This window comes from Dendropsophus ebraccatus, chromosome 2, assembly GCF_027789765.1.
Source record: "Dendropsophus ebraccatus isolate aDenEbr1 chromosome 2, aDenEbr1.pat, whole genome shotgun sequence".
NCBI lineage: Eukaryota > Metazoa > Chordata > Amphibia > Anura > Hylidae > Dendropsophus > Dendropsophus ebraccatus.
Window position 1 is genome coordinate 37,534,499 of NC_091455.1, and position 13,141 is coordinate 37,547,639.

The 13,141-nt window shown below is 37.6% G+C and overlaps 1 protein-coding gene across 4 annotated transcripts in view; it reads right to left on the reverse strand.

Moving 5' to 3' along the window:
• The window catches only part of RUNX1T1 (RUNX1 partner transcriptional co-repressor 1), a 161,842-nt gene that overhangs the window by 18,385 nt on the left and 130,316 nt on the right, over positions 1–13,141 (reverse strand). For all 4 annotated transcript variants that reach the window (XM_069957377.1, XM_069957376.1, XM_069957374.1 and 1 more), the window contains exons 5-8: positions 10,493–10,674; positions 5,828–6,078; positions 5,107–5,192; positions 3,131–3,335 (exon numbers count right to left, since the gene is read on the reverse strand). In XM_069957377.1, coding sequence (XP_069813478.1) covers positions 3,131–3,335; positions 5,107–5,192; positions 5,828–6,078; positions 10,493–10,674 — 724 coding nt within the window. The remainder of the gene's footprint in view (positions 1–3,130; positions 3,336–5,106; positions 5,193–5,827; positions 6,079–10,492; positions 10,675–13,141) is intronic.

Consider the following 13,141-nt stretch of genomic DNA (forward strand, 5'->3'; position numbering starts at 1 on the left):
TTTTGCAAGAAAGTGACTCTGGCTCTAAACTTCTGACTTTATGGTGACCTTACAGTTTCCCAGATAGAAAATTTAAAAAGAGGACCTGTGGTCAAGCTATAAAAACGACTTTTTTAGTATACATACTTTTAGTATACATAATTTTCCACGTTGTTCCGATACTTGCTACTCCCTATTCCAGAGATTCGGTTGAGCATGCGCCCTTTTTTCCGAGTAGCCGGATGGGCATGAACTTTAGCTCCAAAAACACTAGGTGAGCCTGACTCACACCCACTCAGCCTCAGTCCACGATCCCCTGAACATGAATATTGCCCCCTAAGCTTGATTCCTGCCCCCTAAGTTCTATGTCCGTATCTCTCTGAACATGATTCATGCCCTCTTAGCCTCATGTCCATCTCTCAGAACATTATTCACACCTCCTCAACTTCATATTCCAACCCCCTATGCCTAATAGTCACATTCTATTAATAATAAGGTTACCGCCCACCTGACTATTTAGGAAAAAGTGCAAATAGTTAAACAAACACTAAAATCCCAGATGACTAACAATGAAATAAAAGCAGTGTTGGAATCAGGGCACCCAAGGCAACCAAATGATAGTGTAAGGTCCCAGTAACCCAGTAAGAAAAGAGGTGGGAGGTTTAGGAAGGTAACACATAGCCACCAAATTACTGTCTAGAACAGAACAAATAACTTATATTTCTAGATTACGCAGGATATATATATATATATATATATATATATATATATATATATATATAAGCTTCTTATATAATGGATCACACTCTGTCATGCACATGGCAACACGATGGACAAAAGTATTCTAAAGAATTAGACTAGAGCAACCGACATTTATCAAGTTCAGATTGTTGAGGAAAATATTTTCTTACGCTCCCCTTGAAACCAATGGATTGTCATGGTTAATAAAAAACAACTGTACTTTGTATTCAGTTACACAACAGATGCTAATACAATGTGAAATGTCTTAAGGCCTGTAAAGGTATGGAAATCTGTAATGTAGTAGAGTTGTGAATGTGACTAACAGCTTTTTAATGTCAGGCGTTCTTGCCATAGCGTACTGGCCCTTTAAATCATAATTCATACCCTAATAAAAATCTAAATCAGCCCCTAGAAAGTGATAGACTTTAACAGAAAGCAACACATGGGCGAAGCTATGAAAGAAGGCGGCTGAGGAAACGGTATAGACAATAAAAGAAGAAGTATTTATTTTGGCACAAATAACTTGCTGTAAAATCCTGAGAAAAATAAAACTGCCTGCACTATCGATTATTTTATATTTAGTGGAAAAACCCATATGCCAAACCTTATTTAACCTAAAGTTTGAGGAAAATCATAAAATGTGGATAACTTTATTTCCATAATTCTATACGTTACATTTGAAAATGTGAACACAGCAGCAATGGAAAAAAAATAAAAAATAAATAAAAAGCGTATGTATTATTTAAGTCCTCTGTGAACAGGAGGAAATGGATGCCGTCTGTTCCCCAAATATCGTGATTAAAACTAAGTATATGTTGGAAATAAAGCAGAAGTGGATAGAAGACTTGTATTCACGTCTCCACACCATGTTTATACTAGATTAATAAATTTGAGTAGTACAGCCCAACGAGGAGAGGGGAGCCAAAGTAAAGGCAATAAAACATGTAATGGTTAAAAAAAACATTAAAGATCAGATAATGATTTGGAATTTTTGGCAGGTTTTAGAGTACGTCATCCAAGTCTAACACAAAAAATCTTACAATTACAAAAAGGGTAACATCTGTGCACCATGTATCATCCAGATGAATATACAGTTGACAAAATTTTTCTACTTTGCAGTATACTTTTTCTTTAAAGTATTGCTGGCATGCCAGAGTTCTAATGTGTTCTGATTTTTGTATATTTCATTTAAACATTCCATCAAGGGACAAAATATACGAAAATTAGAATAAAAAAAATGTAATAGGTTAACCAGGCAACCTCTTAAATGTACCCGGTTAAATGCTCGAGTCTCTCATTGATTTCAATACGGTTTGTTACTCAATTCAAGCCCCAGTGCATATAAGTGCTAGCTGGACAATAAATGAGATGTAAAGGGAGTCTTACACCTGGACTAATAGAAGTCTCTGGTCCTGTTTGATAAACTATATACCATACACAGAGTCAAAACAAGATGAGACCACTTCTTTAGACCCAAACCAACTGATCAGTCTGCTGAGGAGGTGTATATCATCAATATAGCCTACTGTATAGTGGACTGCACTATAGACAGGATCGGGGAGATTTATCAAACATGGTGTAAAGTGAAACTGGCTCAGTTGCCCCTAGCAAGCAATCAGATTCCACCTTGCATTCCTCACAGACGCTTTGAAAAATGAAAGGTGGAATCTGATTGGTTGCTAGGGGCAACTGAGCCAGTTTCACTTTACACCATGTTTGATAAATTTCCCCCAATGTCTTTTGCAGATTACATGTGTTCCGTTGTTGGACTAGGAGATAAGCTGCAGAGATTTGCCACCAAATCATTGCTGTAAAGTAGCACCAAGGTGGAGCACATGACTACCAAAACATATATACAGAAGGGTTGTATTCAAGCGCTAATTCTTTAATTATAGATTATTTAAAGTCATGTCGACAGACTGTAAGTATAAGCAAGGTAAAAAAAAATACTCTTCAATTATGGTCCCATTGTGTTTTTTTTTTAATATATTCTTTTATATTAACAGCTCTGGTGAGAATGTTGGCACTTTATAAATGAAAATTACAAGGACGTGCACCATTTTCAATTTTCATTGACTTTCCGACAACTACAAACTTTGCCAATTAACACGATAGATGCATTGAGTTGCACAGAGTCAATGTTACTTTCTATGCCTTATATGTAGCAAGGCATGACAAGGCCCATTATCATAATCTTGCCAAACCCAGTTAGCTTTTGATTTGAAAATTTAAGATCTTTTATCGGATTCAAAATTTTGGCAAAATTAAGAACACAAATTTACAGAATAAATACATAACATGAAATCACATAAAATCGAATGATCTTCACACAAATAGCTAAGGAGAGAATGGTCATTTAAGAACCTTAGGACAAGGGTCCAAGGACTCATCATCGGTCATGCTAATATACCTAAGGGGACAGGATCTGGATTCACAGGGCTCTGTTGTCTGGAATGGCTGGTGCTGCTGCTACTGCTACCTTTTTTTAAATCCTCCGCATCACTGTACCGCCTGATCCAGTAATTGAGTTCTTCCCGGTCGGCTTCCTGACACCGCCGTAGCACAGTGAGGGATCGTCTTGTTTTTTCCACCATATCCATTATGCAGTTTAATAGCTAAAAGAACAAGATCAGGAAAAAACAGCTTATCAATCACTGCCTTAAACATATCTAAAGGTAGATACTACGCACATGCCCTTTGCATGCGACAATGCGAACTGTATCTCACAAACCCCACTTTATTTTTTATTTTGTGACAGTCTAAAAGAGCCGTGGCTCGAAAAGACACAAGATCAGTCTGTGAACATGCAACATTCATTAAGCCCAGCTTCCAAACACTTGGAAAGTACTTTCATCTGCCATCTGTGATGATGGTAGAGTTATTTGTTTTAAATATATTATGACTTGGTAATCTTGCATACTTGAAATTTGCATAGGACCGATCCAAACTGCAATGAAAATGTATGCCATTATTTAGCTCCTGACAACAGTACGTGAAGACAATGTACGAGATATAAAGATGATATATTGTAAATTACTTAGGCAAGTGAAGCATAACGGAGGAAGAAGAAAAAAAAATCAATTCAGGCAGCTACTTTGGTAAGTGCTGAAAAAATTGTCCAGACAGGAAAACGTTCTATAGAAAAAGCTGGGCAATAATTTTATTTTTTTACATGTGGCATTTATTCTTTTATAATTTCTAACCTGTCTATTTTTTTTTCTTTTGATTTAACAATTATTGTTCTAGATCAATGTTCATAAATTCTGTGACCCCCTACTCAAAAAAACTATGCAAAGAAGGTTAAAGATCCCCCACATTACCCTACAACTATCAAGACTGAAAATACAACCGTAAAAGATGAAATACATCCCTGGAGGTAGCACTAATTCAGAGCCTATGTTTTAGATCAAGGGTGGGGAACCTTTGGCTTTCCAGCTGTTGCAAAACTACTATTTCCATCATGCCTGGGCAGCCGAAGCTTTAGCTTCAGCTGCCCAGGCATGATGGGAATAGTAGTTTTGAAACAGCTGGAGGGCCAAAGGTTTCCCAACCCTGTTTTAGATGAACACGTTCTTTGTATATATAGGTAGCCACGGTCAATAGAAGACCCATATTAAACCCTGACTTGCCATTAGGGCAGTACATGTGGGATTGTAAATGGTGGTCCATCCTCACCCATCAGCTGCCCCTTGCCACCACCTGGTTACTCTGGATTAGAAAAATGGACACATTGTACCTAGCATCCCCTTTAGTACTCGACAAGATGAAATAAGACCCATCGATCTGGCGCCAGCCTGTCAACTAACGCTGCCTGCAAAGTTTCTTGATACGCCAAATGCCCCAGACACAAAGCCACCTAGTTCTACGTAAGAAACTCCAATTACATGGCAAAAAAAAAAAGTTTTAATAAATTATATTATTCCCTATTCTTCATCCAGGGTCCCATAAAACAATATTCACGTTCTATAATGATCATGTGACGACCTGTCTAAAACACTGTCCCTTTAGTTCTTCACCACACATAATAATAGGTTATCAGAGTGAGGTTGAGATATTTCGGAGGGACCCTGACCAGTTGACTGTATGGGACACATATACTTGACATGGAGGCTGAGTAAGGGTGCATAATCCACTTGAAACGCGTCGGTTTTGGGGGATTGTTGCAACTGTTGCAGTAGCTATGTTTATGGATCAAAAATACTGGTATTTGTTTCATGTGCAAGCTGGATCACATGGCCCTCAGATAATCGTGATTTATTTTATTCCTAGTACACAATATCTTTCATAAACAGGAAAAGTATAATAGTTTTGCTTCCATTATATATGCCTTTACATTTACGACGCCAAGGACTCTTGTACCTTTTAGAAACATTACAAGGTTCTTACATGATCAAGGTGCTTCCATTCTTCTGCCCACTCTCTGTCTGTTAGTCTGTGGTCTATCATTTCTTCTTGACGTGCTCCATGCAACCCTAGACAAAGCAGATGTAAAGTCTCATGTAACACTAATCAACACCCTTCTGAAAAATGGATTAAGTCTTTCAACAATAGCCTTAAAGAGTTTTTTTTTCGTTCTAATTGGTGGAGAGTTAATATATATAATACGTTAAAGAAAACAAACCAAGAATCACTATCGAATGAATAAACTCTATAAAAGTCAGAAAGACAATAACATAACATATTGCTCAATAAAGAAAAAAAATAAATAAAACAAATAGAAACACAGAATGTCAGAAAGTATTGGATTCCTGGCTGTCAAGCAATTGGTGCCCACCATGGTCTCTGTAGTCACATCCCCATTGTCATCAATAAATCTGATTTCAAGTGTAGGAGATAAGCTGCTCTAGTTCGGCTGTCAGGTCTTCGGTGGGAGTTCCAAGTGTTTAATTACCACTTTCACTGCGGAAAGCGACCGGCTGTTATTTCAACTGATTTTCTCCTACACTTAAATCAATAGCAAATGTGATTTATTGAGGTAGATTTTTGCATTTTTAATATTACCATACATTGTAGTATAACAATGACCAAAACAACAAGTTAAAAATTCTCCACAAAGCTACTGTATTCTAACAAAGGAGAAATACAAAAAGATCTCCAATTCTCTTACCCATAGGCCTGTTTCTGTCCCTGAGGTCCCTGTGGTTAGGGTGTCTGTACGAGTCCCTGTAGTGGTGGGCAATAGCCATGTCATCCAAACGATAATGCTGAGGTGGTGGTGGGGTAGGGTGAGGCAGACCATTGGGTTGATAGGATAAGCCATTATTTGGACTGTACCGCTGGCCGGGGCTTATAGTGCATGGCCGCTTGCTTGGATGCTCTGAGTGCAAAGGCTCTCTGTCAAAGCCATTTTCTTTGGTTCTGAAAAGAAAATATGTGTAATGTACTACAAATGTAATCTAGGTGTATTTTATTGATTTTACGTAGGCTTGACATGGTGGAGATTATGTACAACATGGCTAGAGGTTAATTCGGGAGCTCAATTCCTCCTCATCTACATACATAGTCAACCACATCCGGAGAAAAGCCATCATAAGAAACGCTAAATCCTGTAATACAGAACTTTTTCAACGGGTTTAATCACCCCCAGATTTTCTCTACTCTAAGCCGGAAAAAGAAGTAAACAAAACCTGTGATGTAGAACAAATTATAAGTCTTGCTGGGAATCGAGTCTAATAGTGAGATAAATACTATGAGTTCTTTGCAACCATGACATGTCATGGACAAATTACTCAGTTGTGTTTTCCACTCACGTGTCAGGATTTTTTTTTTCACTCTTTCTGTGACTGATGGCTCCCAGTGTTATTATTGAAACAGATTGATCTTTTTAATGAGCCAGTTTAATAGACTCCAAAATCTCACCGTGGCTGCTCATCCGTGTTAGACCATATGCACCAAGAAAACATTCAGTAAAACATAAAGCTTCACTGTCAGACTGCTGAAACCTTAATAAACCTAAATCTACATTTCTGCATAAAAATGCACATAATGGGAACGTATATCAAAAGCAACAACACAATAGCGTTGTAGATTTAAATAGGTTTTCGGTTAGTTACATGGTAGACACTATTTCCTTTGACTTACTAAAGCCTTCCAGATGGAAATAGTTGTTCTGGCGAGTGCAATGAGGTTAATGCTATGTTTTTGACAATAAAGATATGTAATTTTGTTTTATGAGGGTATATTAGCATTTCTATGTCTATAAACTAAATCATGTTGAAATTCCAAAAATGTCACCTGCCCCATTTGTCTTGAGTAGAAAGAAAGTAATAATATGGCGGATAACGGCTAACACCATGGTGCCCATATTCCCATAAACTACTAATGGCAGGACAATTTTTAATGCTGACTATTTTACGGCCATAAGAACATCAAAAAGTTTTCGAGTAGTCAACCTTTTCTGGGTATACTATTAATGGGTGGCCTTAAGTCATACGACTTTATGTCATGACTAAGCTGTCACTTTTGTAGTCCCTCCATTTTCAGGTTCTTTTGTCTGCTATATGAAGAAATAGTGAAGGTGTGTTGAATATATAGAATTGGGTAAAACGCGTCAATCGATAAAAGCTATTAGCCAACCTTAGAGAGGAGAAAGAATAATATTTATACAATTTGAAAGATTTCAAACATTTGCAAAAGAGTAAATGAATGACAAAATGGTAAAGCAAAAATGTCATAAAAAATGTATAAAAAAAAAAAAGAAAAATCGATTTTTTTTTTTTACATATATATATATATATATATATATATATATATATATATATATATCCTGCGGACCCCAAGAATATGTGGAAATATGAGATCAGGCTCACATATACCACAGCTCTTAAGGTCTTTAATGTGGATTTTTTTTTAGTAACTTAATATTCTTTAAATTCTTATTATCACGGTGTTGGAGAAATTTGCATGTGATCAGTTTATGAAAAATAGCTCCTGGCTAAAATTTTTGACATGTCTAATTTCACGCTTGAAAAGAGTGAGTGTGCCCAGATAACCCTTTCAAAGGAGGGAAAACAACAGACGCACGGCTATAAGCTGGCTCCGTTTCAGTCATTGGATGAAGAGATAGCTTCATCCAAAAATGGTTTTCATCTCTCTTTTATATGTGTATTGCATAAATTATCACTGATACAAGAAGAAGCTGTTCACAGAGTTGCATTTCCCCTTACGTCAAAATTTCAGTGATTTTGTCATTGAAGGGATATTTTGGTTTTTTATTTGGGGAAAAAAAAGGCAGGGTGGTGGATAGAAAAACTAGACCCAGCCCCCGTTGCTCTTATTCTTCTATTTATGATCGTACGATATTCTCTCTTCTATCTGCTCCAACAGTGAGCTCTTGCTGTAGGACCTACTTGTTCAACCAATAAGGAGACAACTGTGACCATTGATTGGCTGAGCCGGCAGGTCCTGCACTGAGCAATTGTCATGGTGGCAGGAAGAAAAGAGGGAGGAGTGTGTGTGTGTGTGTGGGGGGGGGGGGGGGCAGGTATATGTAAGTGCCCCTCCCTCTGCCTTAGAAGCATATTATTATTATTGGTATTTTTCATAAAATACTTCAATATCCCTTTAAGAATAATGTAGTGCATCCATGTAGAACATGGATGGAAACCTGATCCTATTTCAATTGGATCTGATTTTAAAAAAAATTGTGTAAATGCAGTCTTAGATATTGCCCAAGACTGTGTTTTAATTTTCATATAGCAAAACATGATAGAATTTTGTGTGCTATATTAGGGAATTTTTTGAGAATTCAGACTTTTTTTTTACATCCGATCAGAAGCCATTCCAATGTCATGTCAATCAGCGCCTCTTCTGCACTTGAAGCTCAAAAACTGTAATTTTGGACTATAAGTGTTTTTTTGTCATCTATTTTTGACAGATGCTGCTCCATGGAGAAATACAGGTTACTGGAATTCTCCCATGTGTCTTTTATTCGAAACTTTATCTGCAATGGGCATCACATCATCAACGTAAAAAAAAAAAAAAAAAAAGGAAAAGCTTTTCATTCTACACATGGCAGAAGAATGATCTGTCACATAAGAAGATCATTGTTGCTCAATGAATATTTAGTATAGTTAGACATCCCATAGCCCCCACATTCTTGGAGTGAAAACCTGAGTGTCTGTATTCATGAGCAAAGTACAAAAGCTAGTTTTTGTAAAATACAAAAATTCTAAAATTTTTAGGGATATGTTAATTCAGATTAGTACTAAGAAAAAGTCCCCTCCCGGTATGTATTTATAATGTGGATTTGATGGGCAATTTAGTTGCATTCCTTGATAATAAGAATGAAAAATATAAAATCTGGAACCATATGTTTGCAGGCACCAGGCAGACCACATATACAGTAGGTTGCACGTATACATTATGTTCAACTGGAAAGGGAAAAACATGAAAGTGAATAGACCTTGTAATTTACATGTCTTTTCCCCCCCTCTAACCATGTTTTATGTGCTTTTTATTTTTAGTTCATATTTCCTGGAATCTCTTCTGGAAGCATTTGTTGGACCATACGAGTGAGGCAGCCAGATAAGACTTTTATATGAGGATATTAGAAATAAAATAAGAATGGATTTAGTCTGCAAAGAACTGGGATTCATATTGGGAGGTTGAGGATAATCTCTAGAATCTAACATATTTTACCACTGGAAAAGTTTAAGTCGACTTCATTGTAAAGGAAGTTAAGTGTTTACTTTTTTTCCCAGCAAGAAAAGTTTAAAAATGTTAGTTTTATGGAACATGACCAATAAGTTTTTTCAAAGAGAAACAAATTCCGCATTACTTTCATTTATATAGCACCAACATAGTCTGCGTCTCTGTATGAGAAATTTGCTCACACACCAGTCCCTATAGGATTCATATAGATATTAAACAATTAAATTTTGGTCCTAGCATTAAAGGGGTACTTTGTTTTTAAATCAACCTGTGTCAAAAAGTTATACTGATCTGTAACCCCCCCCCAAAAAAAAAACAAAAAAAACCGCAAGTCTTCCACTACTTATCAGTTTCTGTATGTACTGCAGGAAGTGGTGTTTTATTTTCAGTTTGACACAGTACTCTCTGCTGCCACCATTGTCCATGTCAGGAACTGTCCAGAGAAAATCCCCATAGAAAACCACTCCTGCTCTGGACAGTTCCTGACATGGACAGAGGAGGCAGCAGAGAGCACAATATCAAGCAACTGATAAGTACTGTAAGAATTTATTATTGTTTTTTAATAAAAGTAATTTATTGTATAACTTTTTGACACCAGTCTATTTATAAACATTTTTTTTCTTTGGAGTGCTCCTTTAATTTGTTTGTGGAAACACAACTTATTTTTGCCTTCCTGTACTAAGGTGAGTTCACTGCATACTACTTACACATTAAGTAAGGCTGGGTTCACACTACGTATATTTCAGTCAGTATTGTGGTCCTCATATTGCAACCAAAACCAGGAGTGGATTAAAAAGAAAGGCTCTGTTCACACAATGTTGAAATTGAGTGGATGGCCGCCATATAATGGCAAATATTTGCTGTTATTTTAAAACAATGGCTGTTATATTGAAATAATTGCCGTTATTTATTGTTATATGACGGCCATCCACTCAATTTCAACATTGTGTGAACAGATCCTTTCTGTGTTTTTAATCCACTCCTGGTTTTGGTTGCAATATGAGGACCACAATACTGACTGAAATATACGTAGTGTGAACCCAGCCTTAATGTATATCGAGACTATAAGACATACTATAAGGCTGAGAGGTCATAGATGTCAACAAATCCTGGTCTTTACCTATCAGGGGTTCTCCTCTTCCCGTTTTCGTTCACATCAAGAAGCAACTCGGAGGAGTCGACAGGTGAGGTTGTGCTGGCATCCAGTAGCAGTTGCTCATGCTGAGCTAGATACTGGGCTGGGTTTTGCTTGGCCAGTCTTGCACAGTGCAGAAGTTCCCGCTGCAGCAGAGGCAGATTGGCCTATAAAATATACAACAAACAATGAGGGAACAGCTTGTTATAAAATCTGAACTCCGGAAAGCATGTTATTTTATTTTCAAGCCCCCTTAACAGTTTGACAGAATCTCTTATCATTTCTCTTCCTTGTGTTCTAAACTTTGCATAGGCAATGCTGCCAGGGGAAGTAAAAACCATGAATGGTGGATAATCTGTTTGCCGTCTTGAAGGTCAGATCATTTTAGGCTACATCTTGTTGGGATTACCAGTGGAAATACATTTATTCTGCGAGGTCATTGGTTTTCTATCATGTAAATCCAGAAAAAATAAAAAAAATTGCAACATTGGGTTCATCTCTTACCATACTACTTACCTTAAAGGAGAAGTCCGGCCTATGATAACTTTTGATAGGCAGCGGGGCAGGGGAGAGTGTAACAATGAAGCATTTCTTAGCTCCCCCTGTTCCAAGGATGCGCCACCTGACCGGCACCAGGACCCCCAACAAAAGGATTTTCCCCAAGTTGGGATGACATCTAATCTTGGGGGAAAATTCCCATTGCAGCTGATGGATAGCATGCTCAGACAATCAGTGATTCTAGCCCCTCCAGTCACTGACTGGCTGAGGGCCAGTCCATCAACCGGGTTGTGATGTTGGGAGCGCTGGAGATGCCAGAGCCCGGTAGAGAGGTGTGGGGAAAGGTGAGTAAGGACTCTTGGTTACTATCCCCCCGTGCCTTTGCAATTTAAAACAAAAAAACTGTGGAGGCCAGACTTCTCCTTTAAAGCCATATGTCTAAGTAAACAAATTGGGTGCAATTTGAACATTTGCACAATATTTCCTACTATCAATTGCACTCCACAACAGTTTCTTTCTTTATGCTCTTTGGTTAATTTTATCGTCATATGTATATACACAAAAATTCTGCTCTTTTACATGTGTGTATATACATATGATGTTAAAATAAACTGAATAGCATAAAGAAAGAAACTGTTATGGAGTGCAATAGATAGTAGGAAATGTCATCACACTACTTACCAGGTATAGATAAGAGATCACAATTTCCCTTAAAGGCATTATCCAGTGCTACAAAAACATGGCCACTTTCTTCCAGAGACAGCAACACTCTTGTTTCCAGTTTGGGTGCAGGTTTTGTAACTTAGTTCCATTGAAGTGAATAGAGCTTAATTGCAAACCACACCTGACCTGAAGACAAGAGTGGTGCTGTCTTTGGAAGAAAGTGGCCATGTTTTTGTAGCGCTGGATAACCCCTTTAATAAGATGTATGTGCAAAGTCAAGTACTAAATGCTATAATAAAAATTTCATTAAAGTGGTTTATGGAACCATGAAACCTTTACCAAAGTCTACTATATAGGTGGCCATACACCTTCAATGGTTGTTGGCTAACAATTGATTGACAGCTACAGTAACTCTCCGATTCACCTCATAGACATGAATGTTTGGGAGAGAGGTAGGACAGTTCTGGTGGTGGCTTATCTCCCAGAAAACACGTCAAGCGCGTCACTTGAAATATAATACGCCCAATCCTTCTCTTCCTCTAAATTATCTGTTGAGGAAGAGTTGGAAGAACCCCATACACATTAGAGAGTCAGCCAGTCTTGCCAAAATTAACCGAGTGGCCCCCTTTTCACTCAAGTGTATGAAGACTTTTAAGGGCACCTGTCATATCGACAGGCAAACTGCTAATTTTGGACTAGGTAGTCAAATAGGTGATCTAAGTCAGTCACTGACAGTGTGCATGTAGTAGAATGCTGTCAATCTCAGACCGCCCACTTGACACTTAGCAGGGGTTTGCATGAATAAATTACAACTTATTCTGGAACTTTCCTCATAAAACTATATATCAATCTGCTCAGCTCCTCCTTCTCTATAACATGATGCCTACAGACTGGTTCGATTTAAGAGAGTCCAAACACTCAAACTAGGCACGCTTTTATATCCTTTAAATTCATACAAGAATCGGTCATTTAGAGACAGATGCATTGAGATAAGAAATTCTGTGAACATACAGTGTGAAATAACATGAGAATGTTTGTCCAACATGTTGGCAACCAGGTGTGCTAACTCAAACAGGATCTGCTGCCGGAGATAGTCGTGTTGCACAGCTATGAAAATACATTTATTTTATGCAGTCTTACAGACCAAATTCCTGGATGATGATTAAGAAACATTACCAGCCATATTGTGTGCAGATGACTTTTGGCAAAGCCAGCTGGAATTCGGCCAGGACCAACCTCAATACATTGTCTACAGAGTGTTTACATGCAAAATCCAGAAGCAAATACAGTATAGATCTAATAAAAAGCACAACATAAACAACATAAAAATAAACTAAAGTTCTAAGAATCCATCTTTATCCATAAACCTCTGCGCAGACTGTACAGGAAGATGGTGCCTGCACGCTGCAAGCAGTATTGGTGGCCAGGCTTTGCCGCATTAATGCTCATATAAGATCAAACGTGTAGCTTTAA